Here is a 20,274-nt window from a genome sequence, read left to right as displayed (position 1 = left end):
GCAGTAATCTGGGGAAAGCATTTAGTAGCATTTTACATGACAGAATTCAAACATATCTTAATGAGCACAATGCCCTGAATAAAAATCAAATTGGCTTTCTCCCAAACCACCATACCACAGATCATATCTACACCCTACACACCCTAATCAGTAAACATGTAAAAAACACAGGATTATATTACAAACATCTAGAAAGTGGTGAAGGGGGTAAAGTATTTGATGTGATTAAATGAATGTATTCAAGCAATAAATGCAGAGTAAAAATTGGCAAAAAACAAACAGAGCTCCTCACACAGAGATGTTCGTGAGACAGGGCTGCAGCCTGAGTCCAACACTCTTCAGCATCTATCTTAATGAGTTAGCGGTGCAGTTGCAACAATCTGCAGCCCCTAGACTCACCCTTTGAGATACAGAGTGCTCCTGTCACCCTCTGAACAGGGCCTACAGCAGCACCTGGACCTGCTGGAGAAGTACTGCCAGACCTGGGCCCTGGCAGTAAATCCTACAAAAACAAAAATCATGATTTGCCAAAAGAAGCCCAGATGTCAGGAACACAAATACATGCTCACTCTAGGTAGCACCGTCCCAGAGCACACGATGCAGTATACTTACCTCGGTCTTCCCATTACTGCATCAGTGAATGCACTCAAAAGAAAAAGCCCGTAGAGCACTCTATGCTATAAAATCTAAATTTTACAATATAAATATACCAATCACAATCTGGTGCAAATTATTTGACAGCATAATACAGCTTATTGCGGTATATGGAAGTGAGGTCTGGGGTCCACTCAGTATGCAGGACCACACTACATGGGACAAGCATCCAACGGAAGCCCTACATGCTGAATTCTGTCCAAACAAAAACACCCAACAATGCATGTAGGGCAGAATTAGGAAGTTATCCATTGGCTTTATCTATTCAAAAACTCTAAACTCTAAAATTCTGGATGCATCTGAAGTCAGGTAGACATAGAAAAAAAACCTGGCTGCCAGAAGAGTACAGAACATGTGGTCACTGCCAGGCAGGGAAGGTGGAGACAGAGGAGCATTTTCTTCTTCACTGAGGTACAAAACAGTACCTCAGTTTTTTTTTAGAACAAGTCTAAGTGCATTCAAATTTTCAGCTATCTACATGCATCCATTGGCCAGAAATCTCAAACCAATATGCCATGTTTTTCTCTTGAGGCACGCCCCCCCCCCCCTCCTCCGAATCATTAGCCCTTGTTTGGGATGCAAGAAAATTTACTGAAAATTCATTTACAATCAAAGCAACTACACAACACCGTTGAACAGTTTACGCAATGTCAGTAAAGTTGCTTATTTGCTTGCTCACGACTTTGTCAAAAACATGCATTCTTTTCCATTGTAACTGGAATGTAATGTTCTTGAAGTGTTAGCAACCACAAAAGGGAAGATTTCCCATAGAGTTGTTCTTGAATTCAAAGCTAAAGATGTCCACTCTGAGATTCTGTGGTTGCCCAGTTCAAATCCAGTAGAAAATCCCAGTAGACTTCCAGTTGAAATCCAGTAGATATCCAGTAGAAAACCATTTAAAAACCAATAGCAATTTTAAAACTGGTTTCTATTTGTTTTTATAGGGAAACTGAAACACATTCAACTGGTTTCATAACCAGTTTCTACTGGAATTCCCAGTAGACATACAGTAGAACACCAGTAGAAAACCATTTCAAAACCAATATAGATTTCTACTGGAATTTATTGGTCTGGTTCCAGTTGAAAAACAACTGATAGAAACTGCTGGTCTCAAATGGTCTTTATTGGTTGAACTGGTCTCAAATGGTCTGTATTGGTTGAACTGGTCTCAAACGGTCTGTATTAGTTTTAGCGGGAGACAGCTGGGTTATTGAGTTCACAGTGGTGTGTGAAATGTTACAGTTGGTATTTAAATGGATTAAACTAATTTCAGTTAGTGGAACCTGGAATTATAGTGAATACATCACTGCATTTAATTTATGTTGTAACAGTTTACTTCCACCGCATCCACACAGGCCCAGAACACACACACACACACACACACACACACACACACATCTATATATACACCTTGATAATAACAATTTAACAGAAAAAACTGAAATACAGGCAACAAGTAAATGTATAAAGAATACATTTGTCATCGTAAATGTACAACGAGATTCAGAGTGGAGTACCAAGCAACACAGAAGGAATTAAAATATAACTACAAAATGTAAACATAAAGAAAGTATAGAAACATAAAAATACGAATATAAAATCATTTTTAAGTGGCAGTGCAGTGCCTCAGGAAATGTTTTGTTTGATAGATTTAATAGGCTATACAGTACGTTGGAGGATGGAAATTTCTAAACATTTAAACGGCAGTGTCAAATTCTAGGCTACTTAATAGGCCTAAACATGGTTAACCAGGCATACAACATTCGCTGGTAATGGTACAACACAGAATTTCACTTTTAAAATTATACTTTGTCGTTCTTAATGGTGGTGACCTCCAATCCAGCGTTGCCTTTGTCGTTCTTAATAGCGGTGACCTCCCTGATGGGCGACGCTGTTTCTGTCCTTATTTCGGGGAGGGGGCCCTCTTGTTCTCCGCTGTCGTAGCGAGTTATCGATCTTCAGCTGCATTATATAAAATCTGAAATAACTATATAAATATAAAATAACTATGTACTCACTAAACGCATTAACAGCAGCAGGCATACTCACTATAAAGCCGTATCTACAAACAGCTGTTATCTGGCCAGCCTAACGTTATGGTTAACTAAAAACGAACAGTAGCAAGCGTGTGCTACATTCAATATACAGTCTCAACGGGGACAAATAGGAACTGATTAGGTAACATTATCACCCGTCTTTAACTAAGTTATAACTATCAATATAACTCTACTAGCATACAAGCCCACGAAGTGAGCACTTGTTTTTGTCATATGTAAAAGCTAAAGTAAGTTAAGTAAGATATGTTAAACACTTAATGCAATGAGTAGCTTACCAGTAGCAAAACCTGGCCTTAGTCTCTGTCGTCCAAACACCCAGTACTTGGTAGATTTGTCGATTTTGAAATTTTTTATACGAGAAATGGGAACAACAGCTGGATAATTATCTTCCAAGTACCTTACCAGAGCAAACTTTTCTTTTTTTTTTTTTTTTTACTGTGAACTAAGGCTAGCTGTAGGCTGTAACTGTAAAGCTGCGTTTTAACTGAAGTGAAATTCGCGGGTTTTGATTGCTTGCCTTCGTGCGACGTTACAGCAAGGATTTCTGAATACACCAATCAGATTACTCAAGAAGGGCTAGGAGCCACGCCCCCTTCCCAGGTATCTCTTCAGTCAAGACGGAGGACAAGCTGATCGTGTAATCAAAATGCTTGCTCTGATGTAATATAACTGTTTCAGTAAGTAGTGATCATGTCCAAATAAACAGTGTGTTGGTCAGTTTATAGCCAGCAAAATATAATTAATAAAAACTGACCAATAGGAAGGCAGAAAACTTTTTTTAAGCGATATACAACTTTAAAAATGAGTGTTTTTAAATTGAATATGAATTCATGTTCAATTTTAAAAACACTTATTTTTAAAAGAAACAAAACGTTTTACAAATTACTTGACATTTTCAAAAAACAATGTATTCTCTTTAGTGCACTTTGTACGTTGTCAATTGATGAATCAAACAATTCATTTCATTATATTTTAGTGCATTCTCAATGTACAGCACTTTCTCACCAAGTGCAGGTATTGGGTTTGTTAGACCAATTGAGACCAATTGTTTCCAGTTGAAATAAATAGCAGACAACACCAGTTACATCCTATTTGGTTTCAACTGGGTGGAACTGGTGAAGCAGCCACTGCCCATGGCTCTGTTGGTCTAAATGGGTTTAAATGGTTTCAGCTGGTATTCTTAACTGGGCAAACCATTAGAATCTGAAAACCCAATTGGAACCAATTGAAACCAGTACAGACCCTTTGAGACCAGTTCATCCCAACAGACTATTGTTGGAAAAATATAGCACTCCCACTAGCTACTGGATTTTCAACTGGAATTTCCACTAGGGTGTTATTGGCCCCCAGTTAACTATTTTCCTTAATTAGCGGTCTTTTACACCTATGGCATCAGCACTAGATCATGTTTGTGTTCAGACATGTCCTATGAAATCAGTTCACAGTTTCAGTCCATCCTCCCAGAAGAGACTGGACATCTTTTTAAACGAATAGTAGTCATTTTGACCCAAATGTGGACAGGTCAGTTGCCCACTCTGACACCTACAGAGGTGAGTGCGTATATAAAGCCGTTTTCACATCTGCACCACGGACAATAACCGCAGAATCAGGTTCGCATTATGTCTGAAGTTGCCCTTTCACACATGCAGCACACAGCAGCAGATAGTCCGAGTCAGACGCTTTCACACATACTGGAAATACTCCGTTTGGTTTAGGCGGGGGGTGGTGCCTGGGTAGAGCATGCAGGAGGCATGACATAACACAAAGGACGCTAAGAAAATTGCAGTGTTTTGTTTACAACAAATCGAAAAACGCGGACGAGGCTACCGACTTTTGTCTGATGATTTCGGCGTCGGCTCTTACCGACAGAAGTTCCCAAATCTCATCGTCTCTCCAATTAGACATTTTCGTTGGTGTCTTCATGTAAATGTGTAAATGACCCTTCTTCTTCACCCTCGGATGTTTGTATTCTTCCGGTTCTGCGTCAGTCGCATGTTAGAAACGGCATCTACACGCCCACTTGCTGGTTGTGCATACTCTGGAGTATAATCCGTTCTATTCACACATGGACCCAAACGAAGAGAAAACGGAGTTTGTGCCAGGGGCTGATGGAATAAAGTCCGTTTAGAATCCGAGGCTGAGATTTTTTTTTCCACATATACAGCCCCTCCGGTTAGAATCCCGATTATTTTAGGGTTGCAGTGCATGTGTGAAAGGGGCTTAAGAGAACTGAGCGTGCGCTCTGCGAGCTATTGAAGTACGCACTTCCGAGTGAGAGGAAACGGCTTGTTTTGGTGCATATTTTGGGGATTTCCTCGTCATTTTGGATTTTCCTCCAACTAAAAATACTTCTGGACACCACTGCGTGGAAAAGCCTTACTTTGGCCAAGATTCACAAGGAGCTGTTCAGGAGTGAAGAGGAGCTGGACGCGGACAGTGACTGATCTATCGCTGCTAGCATGGGGACAGAAGCGGACAAATTTGTGCATGGAATTGATGTCGTCCTCGACATGCAAGTAGTGTACATACATCTCGTTTTTGCGTGTAAGAATGCGAAATTCTATAATATTCTATTTAATTGCCCCTCAATCGACATCACAGAGTTTTGTTCGTGTAGCGCTGTTTTCATGAAGATTATATCAAAACGATTGTAAATACATTCAAAAAGTGATCTTCGACATTTAAGTAGTCTACATATGTCTGAATTCATGTTTGTGCATGAAAGAACGCGGCATACAATAACGTTCAATCTAAATGCGCCTCGGTCGACCTCACAGGGCAGCTGTGTTTTGTTAGTGTAGCGCTGTTTTTCATGACGTATGTATCACATCAAAGCTATTGTAAAATACACTCAAAAGAGTGAAATGGTCTTTCATTATGATATATGTTTTTTGTTTGCACCAAGCACACATTTGTTTTGTTTGTGTAGTGCTTGCTCAATTCAATCAAGGGAATGTCAGCACAAGTTGAGTGTCAAGGTGGTTGTGATCTTTGACACATTTAGGCAATTTGTATTTGTACTCATGTTGCCCGTTTTATCCTTTTGTTTGTGTTGTCCTATCTTTTTTCTTGCAGTGGAGCAGATCCACCCCCCGTCATGTTGGTTTCAGGGAGACCTCTGTAACTGGTTTATATTGGTTCAACACATATCTTGAGTGCAGCCACTATTATCTCTTAGATTCTTTCTCTTTATGCTTGTCCCTTTCTCTCTTTTCCTCTTTTTCTTTCTCTCCTGGGTTCAGACATGATAGGCTTCAGTGGAATTCCATTTTCTGATTTCCTTTTACCTGTGTTGGATGCAGGGCTCAATGGTGTGTGTGTATGTGCGTGTGTGTGTGTGTGTGTGTGTCTGCATGCCATGCTGATCAATGGGACTGCCTGACATTCACTCAATTAGAAACAGCTTACCACTCCTGATGTAAGTGAGAGCCCAGAGCTATCTCTGAAGCCAAACACTGCAGTTCCCACCCTAATCCAGTCCAGACTCGTTAAACGTTCTCTAACTACAACACCGTAAAACACTCTCCACCCACAGTAAAGCAAATATCAGAGACAAACTTGTAAAATGTGTGTGTGTATATATATATATATCACATATACATACATACATACACACACACACATTTCAAATATGATCTTTCATCCAAAAAGTGTTTTTAATGGTGACAGTTTTAGAATAATCATAATCGTGAGGACTCACCACGCTGACTTTAAAGGCGTACAGGAGGTCAAACGGCAATGCAGCCACCAGATCAACGATGAACCAGGTGGTCATATAGTGGATACAGATCAGACGAGCATCAAAGATCACCTGACCTGACTTACTCACGTAAGTGGTACGGAAACTGAACACGATGTCTGCACAAAAAGGGGGAAAAAAAAAAAAAAAAAAAAAAACACAACCTCATATACACCAATGTGTCAGCAGTAAGGGTAGAAACACATTGTTATTAAAGCTCCGATTTCAAATGATCTAATTCCACATCTCAAAACATTACCTACCATCAAATATAAAAAAATCAAATATGCAAAACCACAATACTAAGTACAATATGCTCAGTCAGCAAACAATTTATTTTCTGTAATCCCTCCAGAGCCACACATCCTGAGCTAAGACAATAAGAAAAATTCTTCTTCTCCATCCTGTCAAACAAAAACAGAGCTTGTTCAAGGAAACTTCCTCGAAAGTTATGGTTTGGCAGCTTTATCAGTATGACTAGAAGTTGCCAGCAGGTTTACACACAGTTGTAATGATAAGGCTACTTGTTCATTTTTGAATTAGTTCCACTGTTTTTGCTGCCAGCTTAGACATACCTCTCTAACATTATGAACAATTTTCTATGTTGCCATATTATGATGTCAACATGCAGCAGCCAATCAGTGGAGTTTCTCTCCATATCCATTGAGATATCTTGAGCTCAAACTCTCACCTATGATGAAGAGAATTTCCACTGAAATGTCGCTGACAGTAGTGCTACGCGTTACGTCTTCATCACCGATGAAGCACACATTGTATGGAACCGTCACAGCCACATAGAATGTGGCCAGCAGGATCAACCAGTCCCAGCCCGCTTTGAAGCTACTGAAGTGAAGTAGGATGAACTTTGACTTCTTGGCATCAGCGACCTTGTACTCTGGCAAAGCAGGTGGGTCACCAAACACATTCTGTTGATATAACATGCAAGGAGAGAGTTATATTAATACAAATATAAATATGAATACGAAATACTTTCAGCCCCGAGGGAAATTTGAGTGCCACAACAGCACCATCCAGCACAAATCAGAACACAATATAATAATATAGTAAAATGGAATAAAAATAAAATAGGTTGCATCTATCATAAATAAAATAAGAGTTTGCATCTGTCTATTTGACATTGTGCAGTAATTATATAATGTTAATGTGCTCCTACATTCTTCCTTTAAATTCACATATACATTTTTTTTATCAAAAAGTAAGACTTCAAAAAGATAGATCCTGTCATTCTGCATACAGCTCATCAGTTTTCCTCCCGACCTCTTTGAATTCCTTCCTGTTCTCTCTTTGCCCGCTTTTTTCTATGTTTTTCAGATTCTGGTAAATTTGTATACATTCTTAAATCCTCTCTCCTCTTTTTCTTCTTTCTCTTTGTTGTTTACCTTGTTAAGCTTGATTTTGCTCTTTTTCTGTCGGTTGTGAAGATGTCCTGAAATGTGGTACAGAACAGTGCTTGAGCGTAGACGTGTGGAACCAAAGGGAGACCCTCCTTTGATCCGTCCACGATGGCATTCTGTGGAGAGATGTAGCATTCACAGCCAAGTTACAGAATGTAAAGACACACTACACAAAAACAGAAAATGACACTGAATCTCAAATGAGGAGAAAAGTTTTGCATAAAAAACACACGAACACACTCCAAATACTATACAGTGGTCCAACCTACCTAACCAAAACCCCGTAAAATAATCACAAAAATAGTGAAATACACAAATTCACGTTTTTCTTACTATACTGACAGAAGCTTTCCACAAACTCCCTTTCACAAGGCTAGACCTGGTGGGCTTTGAACCAGAGTTGCCTGGGTAGAAGATGAACAATCAGTAAACGCTCCACCCAGGATTGGGGTGACCCCAGTTGCACAGTTAGACATAGGGGATTAAGTTAGATCTCAAAAAGGGTTTTAATGAAACACAAAATCTCACAAGTCCAGAAAAAGAAAGCAGCTCAATCCAAGAAGAAAAACAAATCAGATCAAAAAGGTAAAAACTTGGCTTTTCCAAAAAACAAGAAATACATGTCCCAAAAGTAAAAACAGGCTCAATCCAAAAAGGCAAACAAACATATCAAAAAGCAGAAACTTACACAGTCCAATAAAAAACAACAACTCAGATATCTTACATAAACCAGGACTCAAGAACGCACGATCACAGGAAACCGGCTCAAAGACTAAGCAACAGATGAACAAAAGACCATGGTTTAAATAGACAGCCAAGACAAGACACAGGTGATACCAATACATCAATAATGAGGAAAAGGGAAACTGAACATGTGACAAGGACAAAACAAAAAAGCTGGATTTTGGAAAATCCTATAGGTGGTCTCAAGCTCCACCGGCCAGGGTTGAAAGGTTTCTTCAGATGGAGTACTAGCAATTTCACTTTTACTAGTTGAGGAAATGATTATGATGTTGCCTTATATTTACAGCCTCTCTAGTTAATTTCTTGTAATTAGGGTTACATGTTTCCTTGTAATTACAACATTGAAACTAGTACTTCTGGACTTTGGCTCAGGGTGTGCAGTACTTGGTCGTCTAAGGGTGCACAACAGTCAAACTCATTTTAGAGGCTCAATGGAATAAGGGTTCAGCATATTTCATTATATTTACAACTTTGACACTGGCACTTATTGACTTTTTGCCTTACCATTACAGTTTATCGGGGTGCAGTCATGAATTCTCATTACTTCTAATTACAGTTTCTCTAGTTAAATACATGCAGTCAGGATTACATGTTTCCTTGTATTACAACCTTTCTAGTTAAATACATGTAATTAGGGTTACATGTTTCCATATAATTACTACGTTTAGTTGAATACATAGAATTAGGGTTACATGTTTCCTTGTAATTACAACTTTGAAACTAGTACTTCTGGACTTTGGTTCAGTGTGCATAGCACTTGGTCGTGGTGACTGTTAGACTGTTAGACAGCATTTTTTTACATATTCAGCTTTGAATATTAGGCTGTTGCTCAGCAATCACTGCACTTCCTAACACCTTGTGAATCCGGCTTGTTCAATCACTGCACTTCCGGCTTATTAAGAGGGTTTCTCATAACACCTTGTGAATCCGGCTTCTCCTGTCACATGTTAATTTTTCGAAAATTCACTGGTAGTGATGATACCTCAAGCATTTTTGATCTATTGACCTCTCAAGAGATTTTAGGCTATAGCTCAACTTCCGGATCAGTAAGATGGTTTTCCCACCACCTTGTGAATCCAGTTTCTTCCATCATTGCGCTTCCGGATTAGTAAGACCATTTGTCCCAAAACTTTGTGAATCCGGCCTCTCCTTTCATATTTTAATCATTTAAAAAAAATCATATAAATTCAGAACAGTGACACAGGCCCAAGGTCTTTTTGTTGCCCTCATACCAGGAGTGGTCTTTTGTCAGAATCTCAAGTTTGGCAGCTGCAAGTGCTTCAGTTGCCTAGATCCCAACCCTAATGTCCCATTCACTGTCTATGGTGGATTTTCATATTTTAAAAATTCGTATAAAATCATAGCAGTCGTCCACAGCCGCAATTTTCGCTACAGTGCATTGCAGGGCGGCCTTCTGTTGGAAGCTCCAGGTGCAGTGGTTGGTGACATCCTAACCCTGACACCCTAAGTCAGACTCTGAGCACTTCTTGCCCCTCAGTTTTTTCATGGGCTCTGAGAGGAAATTTTATGCAAATTTATTACTTTATGCTGGACACACCATATTTTCAGTGCCTCATCTATGTGGTCTTGGGTTGTATAGTCTGAAGTTTCAGAGGCCTAGGTGCTTTCTGGCGAGAGACAGGAAATAAAATTTCCTTGCACTTCCAGATTCATAATACGGTTTCTCTTTACATCTTTGGAATCCGGCTTCTCCTTTTGACATGGCCGAAAATAAAGATTTCAAAAATTTGTATAAAGTCACCACAGAAGAGCACGGTCTTCATTTTTTTGCGAATGTCATGTCCAGGTGCCAGAGAGTGTTTGTGCCATGTTTCGAAGCCCTGGCTCATCAGCTTCCTCTACCTGTGGGGGCAAATGTTACAGCTTTGAAATGTGATTACGTCTTTAAAATGTCACAGACCATGTGCTTTCAAATTGAGGGTTTCTCCTAGCAATGTTTTTAATTCGGCTTCTTGCAGAAGCACCAGTGTTAAAGCTGTAGTTATAAGGAAATATGTAATCCTTCACATGTAAGCCTCCTCATGACTTAGACTGTTGGGCACCCTCAGACAAGTGCCGCAAAAATCCATAATTACTAGCTGGGGGCCAAGCAGCAAAGCTGCGTAGGCACCCACTGTGTTTCTACTTTTTCTTCATCATCTTTTTCTTCTTCTGGCTAGGGAGTCTATGGCAGCCCCTAGAACCATATGGTAAAAAGTTGTGAACACACTTGGGGACAGTCCCCTGCTTCTCCTCACCAGGTTTCATGTCTCCAGCTTGAGCACTCTTGTGCCACCAATGGGTCAAAGTTTAAGTAGATTTATGCACATAACTTTTGAACCGTATGTCCAATTTTCAAAAAACAGATACTGTTGGATTCCTTGGGTCAAGGCAAGTTCAACACATCATCCGCCATATTGGATTTCCCGCCATATTTGTTTTTGATCGAAAAGTGATTTTTCGCTACTCCTCGGACAAACTTTGTCCAATCTTCACCAAATTTGGCACAGACGATGTTCAGGCCAAGCCTCACAAAAGTTATTGAAAGGATTTTTTATGTTTGAAAGCGTTCATCAGTCACAGCCAGTTGAAACTGGTGGCAAAGTCACCAAACAGGAAGTGAGCTCATATTTCAGCAACGCTTTGACATATCGACACCAAACTTGGCACACTGACTCAAGACTCAAAGAGAGTCCAGAAAAATTGCCCCATTTTACCACTTGGGGGTGCTATACTGAAAAAAAACATGTTTTTTCTCATTATTCTTGCTATTCATGGTCTAAAATCATGATTGTCATTTGAAGTCACGCCTCTTTTGATCTTGAGGTCTGGACATTCCATTTCCTGTTCTGCAATCATATTCGACGGCAAATTTGTAAAAGAGAAAGTGAGGTCATAACTCCGCCATGGTTTGATGGACTCGGGACCCCATTCGTAGGAAGCACAAAATACTCTCCATCATTTGACCACTGGGGGTGCTATAATAAGTAAATATGTGTTTTGGCTGATAACTGCTGATGTGTTTGACTTAAATAACTGATTCACATGTCTGGTGATACCATGGGAGGTCCTAAGGCTGAGACATGGCAACTTGTCATGTCAGTCTAACAATTGTGGCCGCCATATTGGATTTTATCAAAATGTTTAAAAATTTGTCCAATCTTCCCCAAACTCGGCACAGACGATCTTCAGACCAAGCCTCACAAAAGTTATCAGATGGGTTTTTTATTCTCGAAACCATTCGTCTGTCACCACCAAACAAATTCTGCAGTGAAGCTGCCAAACAGGAACTGAGGGCAAAACTCAGCAAGGATTTGATGTGCTGATACCCGATTTGGTATATCAACTCAGGACACCTTCCTGAGATTGTGCAAAAACCTCTGGTGTCATTTGACAACTGGGGGACACTGCAATAAGCAAAAACAACTTTTTACCTCCTAAGAGCTCATGTGTTTCTCTTAACAAATGTGCTTCTTGTGTCAGTTGACATAAATCTTGCTATCGGTGCTTACAGCAACGTTTTTAATAAGATCAGATCAAGTTGCCATGGTGACTGTGTGCTGCTGGGCTGCTTGGCCCCGTCATCGCTGCTTGCAGCTATATTTTCAAAGTTGTAATTACAAGGACTGAGTAAACGAATGTCCCTTGTCAAGCTGTAATGCTAAGGCTAAAAAGTCCATAATTACTAGTTTTAAAGCTGTAATCACAAGGAACAAGAGCCCACAAATGTCCCTTGTCAAGCTGTAATGCTAAGGGGAAAGTCCATAAGTACTAGCATCAAAGTTGTAATTATAAGGAATGATAGTCCATGAATGCCTCTTGCTTTGCTGTAATTCTGATGGAAAAAGTCTGTGACATCTAGTTTCAAAGCTGTAACTATAGTAAAATATGTAAACCCATGACTTAGACTGTTGTGCACCCTCAGACAAGTACCTTGGTCACCACGACCAAGTGCCATGCACACTGAGCCCAAGTCCATAAGTAATAGTGTGTGGGAGAAATATTGCTTTGCTTTATAGCTGTAACTCTTGGAAGAAAAAAGTTCCTCATGACAATCGTCAATAATATGATAGGGATCTGTACTTGCTTATTTATTATATGCTCTAAGAATGTATGTTAGAGCAATTACTATATTCTACAAGAATGTGTCTGTGTGTTAGAGCAGAGAGCATGTATCATGTAGAAGACAAGGCCTGAGTAAAAGTGTTCAGTCTGTACCACTCAGGGAGTGGTGAACTGGGTGTCTGGACCACTCAGGGAGTGGTGAACTGGGTGTCTGGACCACTCAGGGAGTGGTGAACTGGGTGTCTGTACCACTCAGGGAGTGGTGAACTGGGTGTCTGGACCACTCAGGGAGTGGTGAACTGGGTGTCTGTACCACTCAGGGAGTGATGAACTGGGTGTCTGGACCACTCAGGGAGTGATGAACTGGGTGTCTGGACCACTCAGGGAGTGATGAACTGGGTGTCTGGACCACTTGGGGAGCAAACAGCAATTATCCTGTTTTCTCTAAAAAGGTCATCTTGGAGCCCCCACACATGCCCTTAGACAACTGTCTTAACATATAAAAAGCTTTGCAGTCCGTAGCCTCACCAAGAACTGTGCTTCATCTCTCAGGTGTGGTTCCCCCGTGCACATAAAATAAAGAGGAAATGATTCATCACATCTGAAGTTTGTAGTCTCTGAAACTTCACAACTCTCCACACAGAAGACTTCAAATTTCCCTTACAAGTGTCAAAGCTGTAACTACAAGGAATGAGAGTCTATGAATGCCCCCTGTTAAGCTATCATGATAAGGGGAAAAGTCCTGGTTTCAAAGTTGTAACTATAAGGAAATATGTAAACCCATGACTTCGACTGTTGTGCACCCTCAGACAAGTACCTTGGTCACCACGACCATGTGCCGCACACTGAGCCCAAGTCCATAAGTAATAGTGTCTGCAGATATCAGCAGGACCTTGTACCAATACACTATTCTAAGCCCTAAGACAAAGCAGATACATGTGCTCATTTCTTAGGAAAAGGAGAGAAAAAACATTCTTGAAAACAAAAGAACCTAATACCACTCGCGATAACCTTGTGAAACCTAATAGTTATAAACTGAATGTTCAAAAACAGCTTCCACACAATCAGACAAAAAAATGATATCCCACATAACAAAAAAATAATCTCAGTGTACATAAAAATAAGGATCTACAAGGTTTCTTCCAAAACTAGAGCTTCTTCAAAACCCAGAGGATAAGCAAAGACAAGACCAATAGAAACCTTTATGCAAAAATGCAGTACAAAGGACCTCACACTACTAACAGCATCTATGCAATTACCTGCAAAGAATGTGGCCTTCATTACATAGGAGAAACAGTCAACTCCATAGCAACCTGACTGGCTCTACATAGGTATTATATCAATACAGGAAGGACATAAAAACAAAATAGTCCAATACCACAGAGTAAAAACAATTGAAGTGCTAGGACTAGAGCACAACCCTGACTGGCAGTGGTGTGTAGTAACAAAGTAGACATGTGTCTACCAAAATCAACTGACCTATTGACCTTCAGGGACTCACCATCAAACCTGAGAAAACGCATTATTTATGTAATTTACTTGTACTTTTAATGCTTCACGCTTTTACTTCAGTAGTATACTAATTCATTATTTTACTTTTACCTGAGTCATTTTAACAAAATCTGTTTATTTTTTACAGAAGAATGGCTATTTGATACTTTATATCACACTTCCAACTGGGCAAAAGCACAAAGGTTACAGCAAGGAAAGGCACATACACAAAATTAAGAACAAAATACCTGTACAGCATAACTAACTTAACACAACCTAATACAAACCTTGACCTCACCCTAACTCTCAGCCTAACACAAACCCTGACCTCACCCTAACTCTCAACCTAACACAAACCCTGACCTCACCCTAACTCTCAACCTAACACAAACCCTGACCTCACCCTAACTCTCAACCTAACACAAACCCTGACCTCACCCTAACTCTCAACCTAACACAAATCCTGACCTCACCCTAACTCTCAACCTATCACAAACCCTGACCTCACCCTAACTCTAACCTAACACAAACCCTGACCTCACCCTAACTCTCAACCTAACACAAACCCTGACCTCACCCTAACTCTCAACCTAACACAAACCCTGACCTCACCCTAACTCTCAACCTAACACAAACCCTGACCTCAACCTAACTCTAACCTAACACAAACCCTGACCTCACCCTAACTCTCAAGCCTAATCACAAACCCTGACCTCACCCTAACTCTCAACCTAACACAAACCCTGACCTCACCCTAACTCTCAACCTATCACAAACCCTGACCTCACCCTAACTCTCAACCTAACACAAACACAGACCTCAACCTAACTCTCAACCTAACACAAACCCTGACCTCACCCTAACTCTCAACCTAACACAAACTCTGACCTCACCCTAACTCTAACCTAACACAAACCCTGACCTCACCCTAACTCTCAACCTAACACAAACCCTGACCTCACCCTAACTCTCAACCTAACACAAACCCTGACCTCACCCTAACTCTCAACCTAACACAAACCCTGACCTCACTCTAACTCTCAACCTAACACAAACCCTGACCTCACCCTAACTCTCAACCTAACACAAACCCTGACCTCACCCTAACTCTCAACCTAACACAAACTCTGACCTCACCCTAACTCTAACCTAACACAAACCCTGACCTCACCTTAACTCTCAACCTAACACAAACCCTGACCTCACCCTAACTCTCAACCTAACACAAACCCTGACCTCACCCTAACTCTAACCTAACACAAACCCTGACCTCACCCTAACTCTCAACCTAACACAAACCCTGACCTCACCCTAACTCTCAACCTAACACAAACTCTGACCTCACCCTAACTCTAACCTAACACAAACCCTGACCTCACCCTAACTCTCAACCTAACACAAACCCTGACCTCACCCTAACTCTCAACCTAACACAAACCCTGACCTCAACCTAACTCTAACCTAACACAAACCCTGACCTCACCCTAACTCTCAACCTAACACAAACCCTGACCTCACCCTAACTCTAACCTAACACAAACCCTGACCTCACCCTAACTCTCAACCTAACACAAACCCTGACCTCACCCTAACACAGCCTAACACAAACCCTGACCTCACCCTAACTCTCAACCTAACACAAACCCTGACCTCACCCTAACACAGCCTAACACAAACCCTGACCTCACCCTAACTCTCAACCTATCACAAACCCTGACCTCACCCTAACACAGCCTAACACAAACCCTGACCTCACCCTAACTCTCAACCTAACACAAACCCTGACCTCACCCTAACTCTCAACCTATCACAAACCCTGACCTCACCCTAACTCTCAACCTATCACAAACCCTGACCTCACCCTAACTCTAACCTAACACAAACCCTGACCTCACCCTAACTCTAACCTAACACAAACCCTGACCTCACCCTAACTCTCAACCTATCACAAACCCTGACCTCACCCTAACTCTAACCTAACACAAACCCTGACCTCACCCTAACTCTAACCTAACACAAACCCTGACCTCACCCTAACTCTCAACCTATCACAAACCCTGACCTCACCCTAACTCTCAACCTAACACAAACCCTGACCTCACCCTAACTCTAACCTAACACAAACCCTGACCTCACCCTAACTCTCAACCTAACACAAACCCTGACCTCACCCTAACTCTCAACCTAACACAAACCCTGACCTCACCCTAACTCTCAACCTAACACAAACCCTGACCTCACCCTAACTCTCAACCTAACACAAACCCTGACCTCAACCTAACTCTAACCTAACACAAACCCTGACCTCACCCTAACTCTCAGCCTAACACAAACCCTGACCTCACCCTAACTCTCAACCTAACACAAACCCTGACCTCACCCTAACTCTCAACCTATCACAAACCCTGACCTCACCCTAACTCTAACCTAACACAAACCCTGACCTCACCCTAACTCTCAACCTATCACAAACCCTGACCTCACCCTAACTCTCAACCTAACACAAACCCTGACCTCACCCTAACTCTAACCTAACACAAACCCTGACCTCACCCTAACTCTCAACCTAACACAAACCCTGACCTCACCCTAACTCTCAACCTAACACAAACCCTGACCTCACCCTAACTCTCAACCTAACACAAACCCTGACCTCACCCTAACTCTCAACCTAACACAAACCCTGACCTCAACCTAACTCTAACCTAACACAAACCCTGACCTCACCCTAACTCTCAGCCTAACACAAACCCTGACCTCACCCTAACTCTCAACCTAACACAAACCCTGACCTCACCCTAACTCTCAACCTATCACAAACCCTGACCTCACCCTAACTCTCAACCTAACACAAACACAGACCTCAACCTAACTCTCAACCTAACACAAACCCTGACCTCACCCTAACTCTCAACCTAACACAAACTCTGACCTCACCCTAACTCTAACCTAACACAAACCCTGACCTCACCCTAACTCTCAACCTAACACAAACCCTGACCTCACCCTAACTCTCAACCTAACACAAACCCTGACCTCACCCTAACTCTCAACCTAACACAAACCCTGACCTCACTCTAACTCTCAACCTAACACAAACCCTGACCTCACCCTAACTCTCAACCTAACACAAACCCTGACCTCACCCTAACTCTCAACCTAACACAAACTCTGACCTCACCCTAACTCTAACCTAACACAAACCCTGACCTCACCTTAACTCTCAACCTAACACAAACCCTGACCTCACCCTAACTCTCAACCTAACACAAACCCTGACCTCACCCTAACTCTAACCTAACACAAACCCTGACCTCACCCTAACTCTCAACCTAACACAAACCCTGACCTCACCCTAACTCTCAACCTAACACAAACTCTGACCTCACCCTAACTCTAACCTAACACAAACCCTGACCTCACCCTAACTCTCAACCTAACACAAACCCTGACCTCACCCTAACTCTCAACCTAACACAAACCCTGACCTCAACCTAACTCTAACCTAACACAAACCCTGACCTCACCCTAACTCTCAACCTAACACAAACCCTGACCTCACCCTAACTCTAACCTAACACAAACCCTGACCTCACCCTAACTCTCAACCTAACACAAACCCTGACCTCACCCTAACACAGCCTAACACAAACCCTGACCTCACCCTAACTCTCAACCTAACACAAACCCTGACCTCACCCTAACACAGCCTAACACAAACCCTGACCTCACCCTAACTCTCAACCTATCACAAACCCTGACCTCACCCTAACTCTCAACCTATCACAAACCCTGACCTCACCCTAACTCTCAACCTAACACAAACCCTGACCTCACCCTAACTCTCAACCTAACACAAACCCTGACCTCACCCTAACACAGCCTAACACAAACCCTGACCTCACCCTAACTCTCAACCTATCACAAACCCTGACCTCACCCTAACTCTAACCTAACACAAACCCTGACCTCACCCTAACTCTCAACCTATCACAAACCCTGACCTCACCCTAACTCTAACCTAACACAAACCCTGACCTCACCCTAACTCTAACCTAACACAAACCCTGACCTCACCCTAACTCTCAACCTATCACAAACCCTGACCTCACCCTAACTCTCAACCTAACACAAACCCTGACCTCACCCTAACTCTAACCTAACACAAACCCTGACCTCACCCTAACTCTCAACCTAACACAAACCCTGACCTCACCCTAACTCTCAACCTAACACAAACCCTGACCTCACCCTAACTCTCAACCTAACACAAACCCTGACCTCACCCTAACTCTCAACCTAACACAAACCCTGACCTCACTCTAACTCTAACCTAACACAAACCCTGACCTCACCCTAACTCTCAGCCTAACACAAACCCTGACCTCACCCTAACTCTCAACCTAACACAAACCCTGACCTCACCCTAACTCTCAACCTAACACAAACCCTGACCTCACCCTAACTCTCAACCTATCACAAACCCTGACCTCACCCTAACTCTCAACCTAACACAAACTCTGACCTCACCCTAACTCTCAGCCTAACACAAACCCTGACCTCACCCTAACTCTAACCTAACACAAACCCTGACCTCACCCTAACTCTCAACCTAACACAAACCCTGACCTCACCCTAACTCTAACCTAACACAAACCCTGACCTCACCCTAACTCTAACCTAACACAAACCCTGACCTCACCCTAACTCTCAACCTAACACAAACCCTGACCTCACCCTAACTCTCAGCCTAACACAAACCCTGACCTCATCCTAACTCTAACCTAACACAAACCCTGACCTCACCCTAACTCTAACCTAACACAAACACAGACCTCACCCTAACTCTCAACCTAACACAAACCCTGACCTCACCCTAACTCTCAGCCTAACACAAACCCTGACCTCATCCTAACTCTAACCTAACCTTTGTCATGCAGGGAAGCTGATTGTTTGTAATCAACAAGAGGACCTAAGGGTCTGCTGGAGTGACACACAACCTATTAAAGCCTTAGCAGAGTCACAAACCAATCCCTCAAAACAATCTCCACACTGTTATGCAACATGCAGTTACCCCATAAAATGATAAAAAATCATCTCGGCTAACTAAAAAAAACAAGAAACTACAGGTTTTCCTTATATGGAGCAAACTGAGGCAAATATGGGAGAGGCCACCAAAACCACAAAGCTTCTCCAACCTCACACAACCAAACACGAACCTGACCTAACCCTAACGTTTACCCAATAACACAAGACACAGGCCAAAACACAACTAGTAGCATCTATACAATCACCTCCAAGGTTTGTGGCCTTTAGGATGATGGAGAAACAGGTAACTCCAAAGTAGGATGACTGGCACAATTCAGCTACATTAAAAGTATAAAAAAAACACAAACACAGAGACCTCAGCACTTCACATAAACACACAGACGTCAACACCTCACACCAACACACAGACGTCAGCACCTCACACCAACACACAGACGTCAACACTTCACACAAACACACATCAACACCTCACACCAACACACAGACGTCAACACCTCACACCAACACACAGACATCAACACTTCACACAAACACACAGACGTCAACACCTCACACCAACACACAGACATCAACACTTCACACAAACACACAGACGTCAACACCTCACACCAACACACAGACGTCAACACTTCACACAAACACACACATCAACACCTCACACCAACACACAGACGCCAACACCTCACACAAACACACAGACATAAACACTTCACACAAACACACAGACGTCGACACCTCACACAAACACACAAACCTTGACTGTAACTTTAACTCTAAATAACCTTAACCTTATAACAAACTCTAACCCTAAAACACAGCCTGACCCTGGGAAGGCCAAAAACACAAGATGACCAAAGACATGTATTGTCTCCTTGCCTGGACTGCCAGAGGAATCACTGTCAGCTTGGAAAATCAGGATTCTTTCCCCAGCCTAACTGTATCCCCAACCCTATCCCTAATCCCAAATAACCCTAACCATAACCATAAACAAGAAGCTTTTTAAAATGTTAAATATTGTATTTCAAGCAGATAGAGAAAAGATTTACATCTTTAGTCAATT

The 20,274-nt window shown here is 41.9% G+C and overlaps 1 protein-coding gene across 1 annotated transcript in view; it reads right to left on the bottom strand.

The window, feature by feature from the left end:
- The window catches only part of kcnh8 (potassium voltage-gated channel, subfamily H (eag-related), member 8), an 84,714-nt gene that overhangs the window by 56,957 nt on the left and 7,483 nt on the right, over window positions 1-20,274 (bottom strand). Inside the window, exons 4-6 of the mRNA XM_030788634.1 lie at window positions 7,851-7,981; window positions 7,142-7,376; window positions 6,412-6,569 (exon numbers count right to left, since the gene is read on the bottom strand). Coding sequence (XP_030644494.1) covers window positions 6,412-6,569; window positions 7,142-7,376; window positions 7,851-7,981 — 524 coding nt within the window. The remainder of the gene's footprint in view (window positions 1-6,411; window positions 6,570-7,141; window positions 7,377-7,850; window positions 7,982-20,274) is intronic.

The sequence above is a fragment of the Chanos chanos genome, chromosome 12 (genome assembly GCF_902362185.1).
Source record: "Chanos chanos chromosome 12, fChaCha1.1, whole genome shotgun sequence".
Taxonomy (NCBI): Eukaryota; Metazoa; Chordata; class Actinopteri; order Gonorynchiformes; family Chanidae; genus Chanos; species Chanos chanos.
The sequence above is the reverse complement of the archived record's forward strand: the minus strand, read 5'-3'. Positions and strand labels throughout refer to the sequence as shown.